This window comes from Hyperolius riggenbachi, chromosome 4 (genome assembly GCF_040937935.1).
Source record: "Hyperolius riggenbachi isolate aHypRig1 chromosome 4, aHypRig1.pri, whole genome shotgun sequence".
Classification (NCBI taxonomy): Eukaryota; Metazoa; Chordata; class Amphibia; order Anura; family Hyperoliidae; genus Hyperolius; species Hyperolius riggenbachi.
The window spans coordinates 413,586,607-413,607,433 of NC_090649.1; the positions used below are offsets into that span (position 1 = coordinate 413,586,607).

At 45.3% G+C, this 20,827-nt stretch overlaps 1 protein-coding gene across 1 annotated transcript in view; it reads right to left on the bottom strand.

Moving 5' to 3' along the window:
* The window catches only part of LOC137570902 (putative golgin subfamily A member 6-like protein 3), a 51,299-nt gene that overhangs the window by 24,770 nt on the left and 5,702 nt on the right, over positions 1–20,827 (bottom strand). Inside the window, exons 3-6 of the mRNA XM_068279605.1 lie at positions 13,486–13,572; positions 11,169–11,702; positions 8,231–8,338; positions 5,643–5,834 (exon numbers count right to left, since the gene is read on the bottom strand). Coding sequence (XP_068135706.1) covers positions 5,643–5,834; positions 8,231–8,338; positions 11,169–11,702; positions 13,486–13,572 — 921 coding nt within the window. The remainder of the gene's footprint in view (positions 1–5,642; positions 5,835–8,230; positions 8,339–11,168; positions 11,703–13,485; positions 13,573–20,827) is intronic.

Sequence of the window (20,827 nt, forward strand, 5' to 3'; positions counted from 1 at the left end):
GTACTCATTAGCAGAAATTGCTCCCTGTGACAGGGCTATATTCAGAATTTTATCTCTCTTTTTAATGATGTCTGGAAACGGATTCTCCCTTAATTTGGCGTAAGTCTCACTACACGCTAGCTGTCTATTCATCTCTTTGAAATAAGCTTCTTTACTTGCATCCACAGCGTCATCACACTGAAGAAGCCCACGTGATGTGGGCGTAACGCGTATGTGGGCGTGGCTTACTGCAAAGGGTTGATGGGACGCTCCTTTACCTCACGGATACCGCAAGTCTAATGTCCGCCCGCAGGGCAGCACATACCGGGTACCTGGTGTTGCGGGACGCCGCAACATATCCATGAACAATTCCTCACATTGAAGCATAAAGGTAAAAGCTTATGTTATGCTTAGTAGCCGTCTTTGAAGAGGAGCACCTGTTTTGAATGACTGTATTGTCTAATGTTGGCCGGGCAGGGCTGGGTTGATCATTCAGCCGCCGGCTTTTAATCAAGGCAGAATCAGACCACGAAGACAGTTTAAAGAAGCGGACTTTGTTTTGCTAATGAAGTTGTACTTTGGGTTCTTGGTGATCTGCTGAAGATCGAGGTACCAGACGAGTTGGTGTTTATAGCCCAGTGGAAGTGGACATTCCTTTGCACCTCATAGTTTCCACAGGATGTCAGTCATAAGATCGGCCGATCTAGATTGTGTGTTTGTGGTGTAACTGGTGATGGATGTGAGGTTAGGAGCGCTCCTGAAAGAGTTACCGATGCAGTTTTTATGGGGGGGAGGTTTTTGAAGTTTGGGGAATAGCTGGGAATTGGATGTGTTATTGACCAATAAAGATTTGTATTTTTATAGTTCGTTGAGTGGCGGTCACTCTTTGTTGTTGTTACCACCATAGACTTTAATTGAAAATATTGGCAAGCCGGCACCAAAAAGAAAATTTGGTTGCCAGGCGACGCCCGATAATTATCTTTTTTGCTGAGGTTTTCTCTGTTTTGAACCTGGTGACAAATGTGAAAAGGGTAATTATCATTTTTAATGCATGGGGGGATGGTTTGGGTTAGGCGTCAGGAAGGGGGTTTGTGCAAAGGGGGTCTTAGGGTTAGGCACCACCGGTGAGGGGCCTAGAAAGGCATTGGTTAGGGGAGGGTTCTGTGAGACAGTAGGGTTAGGTTTAGCTGTAGTAAAATATCAGTAACATTTACCAATATTTAACTAATGAAAATGAACACTTTAAATAGTAGAGTATCAGTAAATATACTGATAATCATATTTTATGATGTGTTTGCTGTCTGTATATATTATCACCACGTTTATTATATATATTCCATTGATCTCCTAGTTTCACCTTGCCCTTTATCAATGCCAATAAACTACAGGTCTCTTATTCTGTAAAGAGGGAGGTTTAACTGCCTGCTTACCTGCACATACACCTGGGGCACTCGTGTATAAGTGAACACAGGACAGTATGTTAAATGATACATCCAGGCAGTTAAAAAAAAAACAAAATCCACTTACCTGGGGCTTCCTCCAGCCCGTGGCAGCCATCCCGTGCCCTTGCCGCAGCTCCGGTGGCTCCCGATGTCCTCCGCTGCAGAAGCCAACCTTGGCAGGTCGGCTTCCAGGTCGGCTTCTTGTGCGTTCCACCGCACGGGTCACGTGGTCTGGCCGATGTCATCAGGATTGTACTGCACAGGTACAGAACTACTGCGCCTGCGCAGTACAGACTTGATGACGTCGGCCAGACCATGTAACCCGTGCGGTGGAACGCACAGGAATCCGACCTGGTGAGGTCGGCTTCTGCAGCGGAGGACACTGGGAGCCACCGGAGCTGCAGCGAGGGCACGGGATGGCTGCCGGGGGCTGGGGGAAGCCCCAGGTAAGTGGATTTTGTTTTTTTTATCTGCCTGGACCTTCCCTTTAATAATATCCTCCATTAAAATCACATATAGAGGTGATCACCACCAGTGTATCCTAATAATATTCTTATACAGTTATTGAAGAACGGCCCCTTGTAGACCCTTCAGGTCCAGGGGCCTCAGTGCAGTTGCAACCTCTGCATACCTTATTCTCAATCAGTTGTGTGTAGTGTTTGTAATATAACGATTCTAGGACAGATGTCGTTTTGAAGACACTATCAGCAGTTTCATGGTACATTTTAATATTGGAAAGGATGTTTTAATCGGTGTAATGCTTTTTTGATGGCTTTAGTCAAATACTCAAACTTCCTGAATTGTTGGTCAAAATGTCGCCTTTTATGATTAAAGCATATCAGATGGAATAATATTGAAATCAAGAAAGGTAATTTCTCAGGAGATAAGTGAAATTGGTTTCTGGTGTGTATCGTTTGAAGGAAAGGGGAGATAACACAAGCACCTTGATGGTGATGAGAAACATTTACAACCTTGTGACTAAAAAATAAGGTCATCTTACTAATCCCTCGCTACCATCAACATGATGACACCGGCAAGTTACAAGAGTGTATTGTAAGCAGATAAAACATCTATCATGTCATCCAATGTAGCATTTAAGGATTACTATACCTAAAACACAAGTTAGTTTGTATTAAATAAAAACTTTCTCAAGATTTATATAAATCCTGGAAAGGCCTCAAAGGCCCGGGCCTTGGGAGTCTGCTGTACAAGGGAATGGCTGGACATGGAAGAGGGGCTCCTACAAGTGGAAGAGGAGTGGAGACTGAATACCTGCTGAACATATGCATATGAAGAAGCTAGCACATCCAAGAATTATATTTATTGTTATCTTGCAAATAAGCCAACGTTTCAGAGCCAGGCAGGGCCCCTTTATCAAGGCACACGTTGCTGTAGGCAACAATCTGTCTGCAGCTTCAGGGTAAACAGGGTAAGTGGGGAGGCTCTGCTCCTCTTCACACTCACAGATGTGATGTGCTTCCAGCAGGCAGCTACAGTTGACAGTACTTTTGCTCAAGTACAGTGGGCGACATTGCAGGAAGTGATGAGTCATTGCTTCCCCGCCTGCTGACCTACACTTATACACAGCGCTAAAAGCTGGAGGGGGAGCGGAGGGACCCAAGTGAAGGGCGGTGTCCGACCCCACTCCCCACCGCTGTGCCGGCCGCCCCCCCCCTTTTCCTGGCTGCTACAAGCTCCAGGCTACGGATACTGGGGGCGATTATACTACCTATACCGGGGGCAATTATACTACCTATACAGGGTCAACTATACTACCTGTACTGGGGCAACTATACTAGCTACCTATATGAGGGGGGCAATTATACTACCTTTATGAGGGGAATTATACTACTTATACAGGGGCAGCTATACTAGCTACCTATACGGGGCAATTATACTACCTATACAGGGGCAACTATACTGCCTGTACTGGGGCAATTATACTACCTACCTATACGGGGGCAATTATACTACCTATACGGGGGGCAATTATACTACCTATACAGGGGGCAATTATACTACCTATACAGGGGGCAATTATACGATCTATATGGGGCCAACTATACTACCTGTACTGGGGCCAACTATACTAGCTACCTATACTGGGGCAATTTTACTACCTATACGGGGGGAAATTATACTACCTATGCCGGGGCAACTATACTGGGGGTAACTATACTAGCTACCTATAATGGGGCAACCATACCTGGCAACCCTATACAGGGGGCATCTATACCTATCTACCTACCAATAGTGAGGGTAACATTTTTTGGGTGCTGTGCGATCGTTGTAAATCGGGGAGGGTGGGGGAGGCATCCAACAAGTTTGCCTCAGGCAGTAAAAAGTCTAGAACCGGCCCTGCACAAGACCTATACTTAACCCCAGTACAATCCTGAAACAAGCATGTAGCCAATTTCGGGACACACATTGGCACCGCAAAATCAGAACACCTAATCCAGGGGTCCCCAAACGTTTTGAGTCGAGGGCCGGATCAACATACTTCAGACTGCTGAGGGGCCGGAGTATACATAAAATGGTGTAGAAGTCTGCGCGGGCCAGACAGTGAAGCATACCCAGGTGATAGTGTTGGGCGAACACCTGGATGTTCGGGTTCGCGAACGTTCGCCGAACATGGCCGCGATGTTCGGGTGTTCGCGCCGAACTCCGAACATAATGGAAGTCAATGGGGACCCGAACTTTCGTGCTTTGTAAAGCTTCCTTACATGCTACATACCCCAAATTTGCAGGGTATGTGCACCTTGGGAGTGGGTACAAGAGGAAAAAAAATATTTGAAAAAGAGCTTATAGTTTCTGAGAAAATTGATTGTAAAGTTTCAAAGGAAAAAATGTCTTTTAAATGCTATACAGTGGTGGGTGAGCGGTGTACTACCATTCCCAGCAGCGACACAGAGCACAATGCTATACAGTGGTGGGTGAGCGGTGTACTACTATTCCCAGCAGCAACACAGAGCACAATGCTATACAGTGGTGGGTGAGCGGTGTACTACTATTCCCAGCAGCGACACAGAGCACAAAGCTATACAGTGGTGGGTGAGCGGTGTACTACTATTCCCAGCAGCGACACAGAGCACAATGCTATACAGTGGTGGGTGAGCGGTGTACTACTATTCCCAGCAGCGACACAGAGCACAATGCTATACAGTGGTGGGTGAGCGGTGTACTACTGTTCCCAGCAGCGACACAGAGCACAATGCTATACAGTGGTGGGTGAGCGGTGTACTACTATTCCCAGCAGCGACACAGAGCACAATGCTATACAGTGGCGGGTGAGCGGTGTACTACTGCTCCCAGCAGAGACACAGAGTGGCAGTAAACACAATGCTATACAGTGGTGGGTGAGCGGTGTACACAGAGTGGCAGTAAACACAATGCTATATAGTGTGGGTGAACGGTGTACTACTGTTCCCAGCAGCACCACAATGACTGGGGGGACCCTGGCTAGCCTGGCTGGAGAGAGAACTACCCTGCCTGCCTACCCAAAGCTAAACCCACAGACAAATGGCGGAAAAATGACGTGGATCGGGTATTTATTTACCCGAACCACGTGACCCGTCCGGCCAATCAGATCGCGTTCGGGTCCGAACCACGTGACCCGTTCGGCCAATCACAGCGCTAGCCGAACGTTCGGGGAACGTTCGGCCATGCGCTCTTAGTTCGGCCTTATGGCCGAACGGTTTGGCCGAACACCATTAGGTGTTCGGTCGAACTCGAACATCACCCGAACAGGGTGATGTTCTGCAGAACCCGAACAGTGGCGAACACTGTTCGCCCAACACTACCAGGTGACAACCTGCAGTGGACAGCAGTGTCACCTGATGTGGAATTTGATTGGAAACCAGTGAATTACTGCTTTCTGGCTTCCATGTGGATGGGTGGTGCCAGCATTGCTATTCTATATGCGGACCACCAATATTTAAAGATGTGGCTGATCGCATCTATAAGTAATACATTTTTTGTGTAGGGGCCTGTAAAAAAGCCTCAGGGGGCCACATTCGGCCGCGGGCCTTAGTTTGAGGACCACTGACCTAATCTGTACACTGGGTCAATTAAAGGACCAGCAGACCAAACAGTCAAGCAGCATTTTTTTAGGTATGCCCGGAAGTGGTGCTGTCGGTAGGTATATAGTATTAGGTGAGAATCCTAGCAGCACATACAGTACATATTACAGCAGTTTCCTGTATTTGTCACATGATGCTGTACCTTTTCCCTCTCCAGGCAGGAGACTCTCAACTTTTCCCGCTCTTTCACCCTCTCCAGCTGTAACTTCACGCCTTCCATGTCAGAAACCAATTGGCTTTGCTTACTTTTGAACAGCAGATCCTGGTCTCTCTCACCGTGTCGTATTGTATCGAGCTGGCTATTCAATTCTTCAATTTCTGCTAACAAGCAATCCTATTGCAGGAAACACGGACAAGGCAAAATTCACAAACGTATATAGATTATAGCTCTGTAATAAGAGACACAGAGGAAACAGTATCTGGGACACGCTATAAATAAACACTTAATTGTATAAGATTAAAGGAGAGCGCAACTCTTGCACAGGACAGAAGGTAAATAGAGAAAAATCCACCCTGTATGTTTAAGAGAGTTTAGCCTGTCTAATCTCCCCTCATCTGTGACTAATCACAACTATAGTTTGTTCTCTCAGCCGCGTCAGCTGGCTGCCTTGGCAGAACAGCTAATTTGTAAACACAGGATGTTAACTCTGTGTCTGATTCCATGAAAGCAGGAAGTATACACTGCAGATTTATTACAGGATTTGTGTCAGCTGTAACAAAGAAATGTTTTTTCTTTAAAGGTTATTATGCTGTTGCTTATCTTTTAGAGCAGAGAGGAAGTTCTGCGTTCAGGTTTGCTTTAAGGGGAGCTCGACTATTTTGCAAGTTTTTTTTGTTGTGTGACAAATAACTTGTGTAAGCTGAAGTTAAATGACTAGCTCCATTGTAAAAGTTAGGCTGAAGTTCAAAGAACAAATGAAAACAATGCATGCATGCATAGGACATGACAGATCTGACAGATTTTGGACTAGTCCATCTCCCCACAGGGAATGGCCGTTTCACGCTTTTACGTGCGTCTTCAAAGCCTCGGAAGAAGCACTTGAAGCACAAAATGGCTGCCAAGCTCTCCTTTATCTGCCACACACTGTTCCACCATCTTCCCCGGTGACACCTGGTAAGAGACAGGGGGGCCGTATGCAATTCCCTTTTTCACCTGAGTTTTCTCCTAGGTGATAATTTTTCATCTTCTATTTAAAATAACTTTTCAGCATTTTGCAATTGATAAAGTACCAAAAAGGAGGTGAAAAAGTACTGACAAATTGTTTTCAGTATTTTCTTGGTTGCTGGTTGCTTACAAGGCATTTTACTGACAATTTTGAAACTATCAGCTAGGAGAAAACTCAGGAGAAAAAATGAATTGCATATGGGCCCCAGGGCCCAGAGCCGGGACATGGTCCTCCAGCACCCAAGGCTGAGACACCAAAGTGCGCCCCTCCATCCCTCCCACCCCAGCCGTCACACATTGCTATTAGACTAAGAGGAGCTCCAGGGTCCCCAGCCCTTCCAGCACTTTAATCTCTAGTTATCTGGCTTGCAGTCACTGCTATATATCCCCTTTTCTTATTTCTCTCTGCTTCAACTCCAATAGGGCAATGATAGCTGAGTGAGTTGTGCGCCCCCTCCTACACTGCGCCCTGAGGCTGGAGCCTTTGCCTATGCCTGGCCCGGCCCTGCCAGGGCCTGATCCAATTCACTTTTTTTCCTATGTTTTCTACTAGGTGATATTTTCACAGCTATCAATAAATTGCCTTTCAAGCCACCAGCAAGCAAGAAAATACTCAGAATAAATTTGACAGTACTTTTTCACCTACTTTTTGGCACTTTTTTTTAAATTTCAGAGTGGAAATGTTATTTCAAACAGAAGATGAAAACATATCTCCTAGGAAATGTGGGAGATTGGCCCTCCTCACACTACTCAGTCAATCTTTTGGAAGAATTGGCACAGATTATTAAACAGCAAGCCTGATAATTGGTAGTGCCTGACTGATCTTTTATTACAACATTGAATGTGTTCAGCTTTACTATTAGATTAGTCCAGAGTGTATCACACAAGGCAAAAGCTCTCAGGTGTCAGTACCGCATCCTTATGCCGGTACCACATCCTATACAGCAGTGCCACCTCCACCTGGACTATTGCAATGTTCTCTATACAGGTCTTATAAACAAAGACCTGCACCGCCTGCAATTAGTACAGAATGCCGCTGCAAGGTTGTTAACTAGCCAACTCGCCACATAATATCAACCCTTCGCTCACACCACTGGCTACCGATAAAATTAAGAATTCTGTTTAAGATTGGCTTATTGACATTCAAATTCTTGCACAGTCTGGGCCCTGAATACCTGAAGAACTTGTTGCAACTGCATCACCCTCTCTCCCCCCCCCCCCCCCCAATCTTAGATGATGATCAAAAGGCTCTAATAACTGGTCACCCCCAAAGTCCACCTCAAAACCTTTGGAGACAGAGCCTTCTGTCAAGCTGCCTCTACACTTTGGAACGCCCTGCCACAACCCATAAGGACATATCCATCCCTGAAACCATTTAAGTCCAAACTGAAAAGCCACCTGTTTAGTCTGGCATTTACGAACACCTATTTCCTCTGTAACAGAGTCCAGCTGGCAAGCAACCCTGTATTGATCTGTGAGATATCTATGCGCTTTGAGTCTTATGGGAGAAAAGCCCTTTACAAATGTGATTGTATTATATATTGTATTGTACGTAAGTTACTCACAATTTGTTCTTGCTTGTCTCTGTTATGCTGTTCTAGTCTCCTATATGCTTCTGCATCACAACCACATGTAGAACAGTTAGAGAAGAGACGCTCTTTGTTGGGATGCTCCTATAGTAGAGATAACAGAAGACAACCATTAAATATATATATATTCAGGACAGTAATGAAGCCTTTTAGCATCTTCACCTAGCCGGCACATATAAGCCTGGGGACAGGGTAAAGCCCCAGATCAGGCACAGTTTACTGTATCTATTTAATAAAACATTATTTTGTATCAATTAGTGTACAAAATTATAAGTATTAGTGTACAAAATTAGTGTACAAAATTATAATTATAATTGTATTATAATTATAATACAAAATTATAAACGTGAAGTGAAAATAAACTTATGAGATCATGAATTGTATGTGTAGTACAGATACGAAATATAACATTATTAGCAAGAAAAGAGTCTTATAATGTTTCCAGTACAGGAAGAGTTAAAAAAAAAACTTTTTTAGTTGTTATCTATGCAAAAGAACTTCTCTGAGCTATTCAGCCCACTAGATGCCTGTCAAGTTGAATCTGACAAGAATCTATCTGATGTGTGTCACACACTAGGAACAGATTTCCAATAGATTCATTTTTCGTATCTTTTTCCATTCACCGCTATGAGAATTCGCGCGCAGAAACGGGAGTAATATCGGACATGACAGATTTTATCAATCGGATCCATCTATCGCAGGGAAAATTGTACCGTGTGTATTAGGCATAGCAGGCAGCCTAAGCAGGAACTGTGGTCTCTGGCTTCACCCCAGCAATCGTCTAGGGAGTGACATCAGAAGCTATACCCCAATCAGTGAGTGGAAACATTACACCCCCAAAGGCAGGTTTCATTAGACAGTGTGGACATTGCTGCAAAGATGGCAACAGTGCAGTGACCTCCAGAGGGAATACATGAATCTGTATGGAAGGGTAGCCTAGGTGCACTGAACATTAATGGGCATGTCATTCAAATATAAATAATTTTCTAACAGAGGAAGTGGATGATTTACTTTAACTAGTTTCCGCACCGTGGGCAGTATATCTATGTCCTCCATCTGAAGTCCCAGGGACGTAGATATTAGGCCCCGTTTACACTTGCGTTTCTGTAAAGAACGGACTGGATCCGTTTGCATCAGGTATGAATACGGCTGCGATCCGGATCCGTTTGGTAAAAGAGATAACAAACTATATAATATTGTTGGGGTCTGGGAGGTCAGCAGAAGGTGCACCTGTAGAATCAGGTCCTCCGCTGTGTAGGGCCTCACCTCCACGTCTAACATACTGCCAAACAGCTCCAGCACAAAGTCACTGCTGCTCCACTCCAGAAATGCTGGGCCCATGTGTCCCCATCCAAAATGGCCGCTAGAAAACGCATAGGAAGTGGGGTAGAACGTCAGGTTTTTATAGCCAGTGTGTTCTGTGCTTTCCGTTTCCCATTGGTTTCTATGCACGGATGGTGCAGTCAGGCTCTGGTCCGGGTGCGTCAGCCGGATGATCCGGACCCAAAAAATAGCGCATGTTGGAAAAGTGTCCGGAGTCCGGATCCGATCCAGTTAGTGTGAACGGACGCATAGACTTTGCATTGCTATGCCGAACGTCCGTTCCGTTTGTACAGTATACGGTCCGGATCCGGCATGGCAAATCCGGACAGCGAACGCTAATGTGAAACAGGCCTTAGTCTACTGCCACAATCTCCTCTGTGCGTGCTCCCGTTCGCTCCTGCTCGCCGTTCTTGTCGCCACCAGTACACAGTTCGCATTCACCGATCTACATGCCTAATATTAATGCATTCAGGAGATGCCGTGTTAATTGACAAGAATAAATGTATAGCATAGTCTTGTTACTTCCTGTAACGCATGTATGCCGTCAAAAAGTAAATAAGCAGAATAAAGTGTGGGGACATCTAGAAGCCAAAAAGTAAAATTACACCTAAAAACTTCCCAGTAAAGAAAAAAACATATGATATAGCATTACTTAACCCCTTACCTCCTCTCCAATATTTACCTAAATAAAAACTTTAATAAAAAAATAATAATAAAGTGACATTTAAAAGAAAATACTTAAATAGTCAACTTAGGGACTACATTTTTTTAATATGCATGACAAGAGTGTATATTACTGTTTTGTTTTTTTTGCAAATAAGAGCTTGTAATTAGTGTTGGACGCAAAACTGAAAAAATACACCTTTATTTCCAAATAAAATATTGTCACCAAACACTGTGATAGGGACATAATGTAAATGGTGTAATAACCGGGACAACTGGGCAAATAATATATGTGAGTTTTAATTATGGTATCATGTATTATTTTAAAACTATAACGGCTGAAAACTGAGAAATAATGATTTTTTTTCAATTTTTTTTCTTAATTTTCAGATTAAAATGCATTTAGAATAAAATAATTCTTAGCATAATACACAGCCCAAAGAAAGCCTAATTGGTGGCGAAAAAAACAAGATATAGATCATTTTGTTGTGTAAAGTAGTGATAAAGTTAATGGTGAATGAATGGAATGAGCACTGAAAGAGGAAAATTGCTCTAGTCCTCAAGGAAAAAACCCCTCAGAATAAGAATCATTTATTTCGCCAAGTACAAAGGGGGGTTTGTACTCATACAGGTTCTGGAAGCAAGGGGGAGGGGGTTTGGATGGTGAAAGTAAGGGAGGAAAATGTCTGAAAGCCAAGAGCTGAGGCTGCCATACTCATCAGCCATGTGTTATCCCTAATTAGACATGGGGAGGGTGGAGGGACACAGGGAAGTGAGGTATGCTACAAACCTGTACTAAGCTATACTGTAGTGCATAGGCTGTGTATTATGTCTATCTTATTTTGAAGTACAAAAAAACATGTAGCTGTTTGTTTTTGTTTTTTTACCACATCTATAGGGAACAAAACTTTGATGTGATCCAACTCACCACACTGACTGTTCCATCTTCATGTTCCTCCTCAGTTCTCTTATAGACATCTTCTTGTTTTCTAAGCTCAGCTTCTAATTCATTGATCTTTTGCTGTAAGGCCTCCTTTTCCCTCTTGGATTGTGACAGGATCTTGTCATACTCGCTTTTCAGTCTCTTCTCATTCTTGCATGACTGACAGTCAGCAGCCTTGAGTATCTCTGGAGACAAACGCTCTGAGTTTGTCTTAGGAAGCGAGACTTCTAGCCAAGTTTGTTTCTCCAGTCTGGAGTCCTTTGGTGCCTCATATGAAAAAGTAGGCGTGTTTGCCAAGTTAGCATTGTTGCCGCCAAAATCTTTGGAGTATTTGGACTTGTCAGGAAACGACTTAATAGGTTTGGGGGTGGATGCTTTATCCACTTGTGGTAAATTAATTTTTTCCCCCCGGGTATCTTTTGAGAGGTCAGAGTTAGACGCATGGTCCTTGAGTTTTTTATCCAGCGGTTTTGAGTTGGAGATAAGACTGAGGTGAATTGGAGGGAAGGACGTTTGAAGCTGTAAGAAACATACTGAATTACTTTTTATGAATTTACTTTTACTGTGAATCCCACACAGATATTAATGAAATTATGCTGGAAAATAAGCAGGTAGAAATCGGGCAGATCACATCACTACAATGTTAGGCTTGAGGAATTAAGAGGCGCCTTGACTGTTTAAGTAATGTAAAGCCTAAATCTGAAGTGAGTGGCCATCTTTAGAAAGGCACCATAGACACCATACTACTCTGTGGCTTTAACTATAGACTACATTTGTCCATGGTGATTTTTAATACCAGGCATGACTAAGTCTCAGTAACTGAGTGTAACACAAAAATGCTTCCCTTTTTCCCAAGTTATACATTTAAAGTATACCTGACCATTTCAAAGCTCCACCGCACGGATCACGTGGTCTGGCCAAAGTCATCAGGTCTGTATTGCGCAGGCGCAGTAGTTCTGCGCCTGCACAGTACAGACCTGATGACGTCGGCTAGACCACGTGACCCGCACGGTGAAGCGCACAAGAAGCTGACTTGGAAGCCAACCTGGTGAGGTCGGCTTCTGCAATGGAGGACACCGGTAGCTGCGGCGAAGGCACAGGACGGCTGCCGGGGGCTGGGGGAAGCCCCTGGTAAGTGGATTTTGATTTAGCCTGGATGTACCCTGGATGTACCCTTTAAGGTAAGCTCAATGGTAAGTTCATTCTGGATCCACATACTTCTGTGAGTTGTCCGTTCTTCAGCTCAGCATCTCCCCCAACCTGTCCTCTGTAATTATGCCCTGTAAAACTTGACTTTTAGCTTAACCCTCCTGGCGATTTATTGATTCTGCCAAATAGGCAGAAATACATTTTTTTTGTTTCATGTAAAGCTACCAGAGTGGTAGCTACATGAAACAACACTAGAGGGCGCATGTGTCCCTCTAGGGCAGGCATGGGCAAACTTGGCCCTCCAGCTGTTAAGGAACTACAAATCCCACAATGCATTTGCCTTTACGAGTCATGACTGTGGCTGTCAGACTCCTGCAATGCATTGTGGGACTTGAAGTTCTTCAACAGCTGGAGGGTCAAGTTTGCCCATGCCTGCTCTAGTGCGATCGTCACCGGCATCAATAGCAAACAGAGGAAAGCGTATATAACGCGTTCTCCTGTTTGGCTTTTCTTGTCGCCATGGCGACAATCAGAATGACGTCATGGATGTCAGCTGACGTCCTGACTTCAGACGCCTCCGATCCAGCCCTTAGCGCTGCCCGAAAGTCATTGGTCCGGGCAGCGCAGGGCTCTGGTGGGGGGGGCCCTCTTCCGCTGCTGCGTGCGGGTGATCGCCGCAGAGCGATCACTGTACACACGGCTAGCAAAGTGCTAGCTGCGCGTACAGCACTTTGAATGGGGCGAATCGCCCCACCAGGGGCTGAGATATCCTCCTGCGCGGCATAGCCCAAGCTCAGCTCGGGCTTATTGCCAGTAAGGTTAAGTCAAATTTTTACAGAGGAAGAGACAGGCTTGCTGTGGTGTTCCCTCCTATCACCCTGTAATTCCCTTCTCTTCAGTGCCCCATTCACTCCTCTTAGTGGGAAAAGGGGGAAGGGGCTAATGTCCACGCTAAGGGGGAGGGGCTGATGTCCAAGCTAAACATTAGTTCTACTGAATGAAAGCAATGATGTGAATGGTATCCTGTTCTCCATGATGCACAGTATAATATGATGTCTCTTGTAAAAACTTTATGAAAATGTACAGACATGCAAAATGTCAAAAACATGCTGTTATATTCTGTGGATGGCAAGTGATAAAGTTAAGTTTATACCTTAATTTTCCTTGTATTTATGTTTTCATCCGAAGACCCGCTCCCTTTTCGGCCGTGATTCTTCTGGGAGGGGAACCCACCTACTCTCTGAAAACAAAATTATAGAGATAAACAGTGGCATAGCAACAAAACCTGCCATGGACAACCAGAATCGAGGTGTATAAGAAGGGGATGGGAAACGCATACATGAAAAAAGGCACCTGGTAAAAAGGGCTCAGGGGATTGCCACTAGTAGAATTTCAATACAATCAATAATAATGTTTTATATACAGTGGGTTGGAAAAGTATTCCGCCCCCTTGAGGTTTTCCACATTTTGTCACATTACTTCCACAAACATGAATCAATTTTATTGGAATTCCACATGAAAGACCAACACAAAGTGGTGTACACATGAGAAGTAGAACGAAAATCATACATGATTCCAAACATTTTTTACAAATCAATAACTGCAAAGTTGGGTGTGCATAATTATTCGGCCCCCTTTGATCTGAGTGCAGTCAGTTGCCTATAGACATAGCCTGATGAGTGCTAATGACTAAATAGAATGCACCTGTGTGTAATCTAATGTCAGTACCAATACAGCTGCTCTGTGAGGACCTCAGAGGTTGTCTAAGAGAATATTGGGAGCAACAACACCATGAAGTCCAAAGAACACACTAGACAGGTCAGGGATAAAGTTATTAAGAAATTTAAAGCAGGCTTAGGCTAGAAAAAGATTTCCAAAGCCTTGAACATCCCACGCAGCACTGTTCAAGTGATCATTCAGAAATGGAAGGAGTATGGCACAACTGTAAACCTACCAAGACAAGGCCATCCACCTAAACTCACAGGCCAAACAAGGAGAGCGCTGATCAGAAATGCAGTCAAGAGGCCCATGGTGACTCTGGACGAGCTGCAGAGATCTACAGCTCAGGTGGGAGACTCTGTCCATGGGACAACCATTAGTCATGCACTGTACAAAGTTGGCCTTTATGGAAGAGTGGCAAGAAGAAAGCCATTGTTAACAGAAAGCATAAGAAGTCCTGTTTGCAGTTTGCCACAAGCCATGTGGGGGACACAGCAACCATGTGGAAGAAGGTGCTCTGGTCAGATGAGACCAAAATGGAACTTTTTGGCCACAATGCAAAACGCTATGTGTGGCGGAAAACTAACACTGCACAGCACTCTGAACACACCATCCCCACTGTCAAATATGGTGGTGGCAGCATCATGCTCGGGGGGTGCATCTCTTCAGCAGGGACAGGGAAGCTGGTCAGAGTTGATGGGAAGATGGATGGAGCCAAATACAGGGGAATCTTGGAAGAAAACCTCTTGGAGTCTGCAAAAGACTTGAGACTGGGGCGGAGGTTCACCTTCCAGCAGGACAATGACCCTAAACATAAAGCCAGGGCAACAATGGAATGGTTTAAAACAAAACATATCTATGTGTTAGAATGGCCCAGTCAAAGTCCAGATCTAAATCCAATCGAGAATCTGTGGCAAGGTCTGAAAACTGCTGTTCACAAACGCTGCCCATCTAATCTGACTGAGCTGGAGCTGTTTTGCAAAGAAGAATGGGCAAGGAATTCAGTCTCTAGATGTGCAAAGCTGGTAGAGACATACCCTAAAAGACTGGCAGCTGTAATTGCAGCAAAAGGTGGTTCTACAAAGTGTTGACTCAGGGGGCCGAATAATTACGCACACCCCACTTTGCAGTTATTTATTTGTAAAAAATGTTTGGAATGATGTATGATTTTCGATCCACTTCTCACATGTACACCACTTTGTATTGGACTTTCACGTGGAATTTCAATAAAATTGATGCATGTTTGTGGCAGTAATGTGACAAAATGTGGAAAACTTCAAAGGGGCCGAATACTTTTGCAACCCACTGTATGTAACTTTAAAAGGGTTGTGCCAAAACAGTAATATTTACATTTTACACTAACCAACCTCTCTGCTTTTAAAATGTAACAACATCAAGGACACATTTACAAGTCAAAGGAAAACAGGGCAAGCATCCTGTTGTGATTACCTGCAGAATACCTCCCGATAAAACAGGGGTGACAGTTCTTCACATGACATTGAGGAGGTGAGACACCAGCACTTGGTTTTATAATGGCTTATGCAGCTGAGGATTGACTGTTGAGGATACATCATTGCTGGAGTCCTTAATAACAAGTGACTCCACCTGTCACTGTCCCACAATCCAGGAATGTCTCTCTGAGAAAAGTTAGGAACACTATCACGAAAATCGTAAAATTTAAAGTACATGTAAACATATACACATAAGTACATTTTTCCCAGAGTAAAATGAGACATAAATTACTTTTCCCCTATGTTGCTGTCACTTACAGTAGGTAAAAGAAATCTGAAAGAACTGACAGGTTTTAGACCAGCTCATCTCCTCATGGGGGATTCTCAGTGTTTTCTTTATTTTCAAAAGCACTTAGTAAATGGCAGTTGTTCCACCCAACTGCCAAAAAACTGTGCAGCGAGCAGGAAGGCTGGCTAGCATATTTGTATAAATCCATTTCAGGGAGCGTCTCTTTATAAAGAATAAAGGCTATGCTGTAAAAATCCCCCATAAGGAAATTAGCTGGTCCAAAACCTGTCGGTTCTGTCAGATTTCTATTACCTACTGTGACAGCAACATAGGATAAAAATAATTTATGGTTCATTTTACTTTGCAAGAAACATACTTCTTATTTCTATGTGTTTACATTTATTTAAAATGTTACACTTTTCCGCGATAGTGGTCCTTTAACCGCAATTACCCCTAATTTACTGACCTTGTTCTGTGTGGCTGCAAGCTTCTGTTTACACAGCTATGTCTAAGATCACCCTTCAGCTTACAGCCTCAGTCCTCAGAGAGTGGCTGAGGGGAAGCAGTTAAATTGGGCGCCCGCTAGCAAGCACTAAATTGATTGCTGGAAGCTAGATACAGAGATGATACTCCAATGGGCTCTGGGAGCTATGGATATTGGTTTTAGGTAGCAGGTGCCAGGGCTTGGGTACTATATATATGAGATTGGGTTATTAGCGCCAGGGCTAGGTCAGGGCCAGCGCTACCATAGAGGCAAAGGGGGCAAACCCACAGAGCCTGTAGGGGCCCCCCCAAGGTGTCTCCTCCCCATCTTAACCACCTTACGACCGCCTAATGCCGATCGGTGGCCGAAAGGTGGCTGCCCCAATAGGTATGAAGTCCTGGGGGCGGAGTTTGCAGGGGATCAAGCGCGCTGATGCGCGCGCATCCCCGCTTAAGTGACGGAGCTCCGCTCCATCAACAGTCCCCCAGCGGCGATTGCCGCTATCAGACTGTATTTGCATTGTACAGCGCTGCGATCTATACCAGCGCTGCACTGGGGACAGCTGTGACACTCGGCTGTCCCCTGGAGAGGGTCACAGAGCGATCTGCTCTCATAGGCTGATTCCTTTGAGAGCTGATCGCTGTGATTGGCTGGCAAAGAAAGGGAGGGGATTTATACAAATTATTTTAAAAAATAGCGAAATTTATAAAAAAAAGTTAATAAGAAATAAACAAAACTCTGCAGCAGCGATTAGAGCCCACCAACAGAAAGCTCTTTTGGTGGGCAGAGAGGAGGGGGGGGGGGAATCATTTGTGCTAAGTTGTAATGCTCTGCAGCAAGCTTCTAACGCTGCAGAGCACTGAATTGTAAAAAACAGCCTGGTCACTTTGCGGGAAGCCTGTGGTCCTCAAGAGGTTAACTGTTGCTCCTGGGGCCTCTGCAAAATCTTTGGCATTGTAGCATCTCACCTGTGCTGGCGGGCAGCTGGGCAGGTGAGACGCTACACTGCCAAAGACTCTGCAGAGGCCCCAGAAAGCACAGTTACATTAGGAGGGGATTGGGAGGGTCAGCAGCCAGCTCAGGGTCCCAGGAGCGAAATTTATCTGCAACAAAGGGCCCCTAATGCCACTTTTTGGTCAGGGGGGGGGGGTGTCTGTTGGGGGCCCCCAGGTTAATTTTGCCTTGGGGCCCCACTGTTACTAGAACTAGATTATTATATAGCCTAGCTCCAGATATTGGTTTTAAAGAGAACCAGAGATGAAGCACCCTCTTGTATTTTACCTTATAAATCAGTGGGAACATGACAGTAAACACCTTATCTGCTCTTTGTTTCATTGTTCTCTGTTTAATCTGACTGTTATCACCTCTGATAAGAATCCCGGACTGAGCACTCAGTCTAGCTTTGCTACAGAAAGATTATAGCTGAGTCTGTCTTCTCTGGTGTCTTTTCAAGCCCAAGCCTACTCCCTCCTGGCTCTGCTATAATGACTCAGCTATAATTATTCCCTGCAAAGCCAGACTGAATGCTCAGTCCGGGATTCTTATCACAGCTGATAACAGACACTTTTAGCAGTGAGGATGAAACAGAGAGCATGGTAAGTGTTTTCTCTAATGTTCTTACTGATACATATGGTAAAATACACAAGGGTGCTTCGTCTCTGGTTCCCTTTAAGTATTTTATTTGGCACCAGGGCTCAATCACATAGCTGAAAGCTGGGTAGTGTGATAGGGTTATAGGTTAAGGTTAGGATTCATTTAGTAGGGTTAGTGTTAAGGGATAGGGTGGGGGAGGGGGGAGGATATAGTTAAAAGCTGAGACCCAATAAGAACATTTTTGCAGCGCTTGAGTGTTTGGCAATTGCCAGTGATTGCCGGCAATCAGCAAAGCAACAGTGGAGAGCTATGAGGGTGACTCCACTATGCTAATCGCCAAAGCTTTTGATCAGTGCTTGGCTATTAGCGATCAGCCTGCAGCATTTTCAGAGTCATTTCTTTTGAAGGTTTGCAGATGAAATTGCATTCCTAAATTTTTCGCCCATAGGACTCAAAGCGCTTAGGCCCCTTCAGATTCAGTAATTGGTAGTAGGCTAAAGTATTAACACAACAAAAACAAAAATTATATTTCTGCAAATGCCAAACGGAACAGGTGGGTTTTCAGTCTGGATTTAAACACGTCCAGAGATAAAGCTGTGCTGATCTGCTGAGGTAAGGAGTAGTGTTGGGCGAACAGTGTTCGCCACTGTTCGGGTTCTGCAGAACATCACCCTGTTCGGGTGATGTTCGAGTTCGGCCGAACACCTGACGGTGCTCGGCCAAACCGTTCGGCCATATGGCCGAACTAAGAGCGCATGGCCGAACGTTCCCCGAACGTTCGGCTAGCGCTGTGATTGGCCGAACGGGTCACGTGGTTCGGACCCGAACGCGCTCTGATTGGCCGAACTGTCACGTGGTTCGGGTAAATAAATACCCGAACCACGTCATATCTCCGCCATTTGTCTGTGGGTTTAGCTTTGGGTAGGCAGGCAGGGTAGTTCGCGCTCCAGCCACGCTAGCCAGGGTCCCCCCCAGTCATTGTGTGTCGCTGCTGGGAATAGTAGTACACCGCTCGCTCAGCATTCTGTTTACTGCCACTCTGTGTACCTCGCTCAGCCACACTATATAGCATTCTGTTTACTGCCACTCTGTGTCTGCTGGGAATAGTAGTACACCGCTTGCACAGCCACACTATATAGCATTCTGTTTACTGCCACTCTGTGTACCTCGCTCAGCCACACTATATAGCATTCTGTTTACTGCCACTCTGTGTCTGCTGGGAATAGTGGTACACCGCTCGCTCAGCCACACTATATAGCATTCTGTTCACTGTTCTGTGTCTGCTTGGAATAGTGGTACACCGCTCGTTCAGCCACACTATATAGCATTCTGTGTACTGTTCTGTGTCTGCTGGGAACAGTAGTACACCGCTCGTTCAGCCACACTATATAGCATTCTGTGTACTGTTCTGTGTCTGCTGGGAACAGTAGTACACCGCTCGCTCAGCCACACTATATAGCATTCTGTTCACTGTTCTGTGTCTGCTGGGAATAGTGGTACACCGCTCGCTCAGCCACACTATATAGCATTCTGTTCACTGTTCTGTGTCTGCTGGGAATAGTGGTACACCGCTCGCTCAGCCACACTATATAGCATTCTGTTTACTGTTCTGTGTCTGCTGGGAATAGTGGTACACCGCTCGCTCATCCACACTATATAGCATTCTGTTCACTGTTCTGTGTCTGCTGGGAATAGTGGTACACCGCTCGCTCAGCCACACTATATAGCATTCTGTTCACTGTTCTGTGTCTGCTGGGAATAGTGGTACACCGCTCGCTCAGCCACACTATATAGCATTCTGTTTACTGCCACTCTGTGTACCTCGCTCAGCCACACTATATAGCATTGCGTACTCTGCCAGTCAGTGTGTATATTGCTGGGATCAGTAATACTCCACTCACCGTCAACCACTATATGAGCTCAACATGAGTTCCCCAGAGACCTCCGCTGTGAGCAGCACTCCCAACAACAGCAACAGCCAACGCCCCACGCAAGCTATAACATCCACCCCAGCAGCCAGTGGTCAGCAGCAGCCCTCCCCGGAGGAGAACGTTGTGTCCATCAGTCCGTCGCCAGAGCGATTAATGAGGGCTGCCATTGAGGAGATGATGGGGCCTGATGTGGAGGAGGAGGTCTGGCTCAGGCCAGCATCCCAAGTTAATGTTGAGGACGATGAGGGGTCTGTGTCTGGGGATGTTGGGGTGGCAGAGGTGGTGGGTGGGTCAGACTCAGGAGAAGAGTTGTATGATGAGGATGATGATCGGGACCATCTGTATGTGCCTCAGAGTCCGACCCCGGAAAACATGTTGTATCGTGTGTTTAGGTACTAAAATCTGCGTTCCCTCCCAGTAGTGTTGGGCGAACAGTGTTTGCCACTGTTCGGGTTCTGCAGAACATCACCCTGTTCGGGGTGACTATATAGCAGACTATATAGCATTGTGTTTAATGCCACTCTGTGTACACGGCTCAGCCACACTATATAGCATTGTGTTTACTTCCACTCTGTGTCTGCTGGGAACAGTAGTACACCGCTCACCCGCCACTGTATAGCATTGTGCTCTGTGTCACTGCTGACAATAGTGGTACACCGCTCACCCACCACTGTATAGCATTTCTGTACTGCCACTGTACTGCTGCCAGTCAGCGTGTACTTTAAGGATAAGTGAAATGAGGAAGAAATCCGGTGAAAGAGGGAGGGGCAAGGGAAGAGGTGTTTCCCCTGACGGTTCACGTACAGGCCACAGGGGAGCACCCAAGAAAACCCACTCAATACTGCCCATGTTGTCCAGGACAACAACCCTCACAGATCCAAAAGAACAGGACCAGATAATTACTTGGATGACCTCTCAAGCGTCCAGCAGTGGGTTAAGCAGCACCAGCACATCACGCACGAGGTCCGAGTCCTCAGCCAGTTAAAGTCTGGGCTTTCTTTGAAGACTGCACTGAGGATGTTACCATG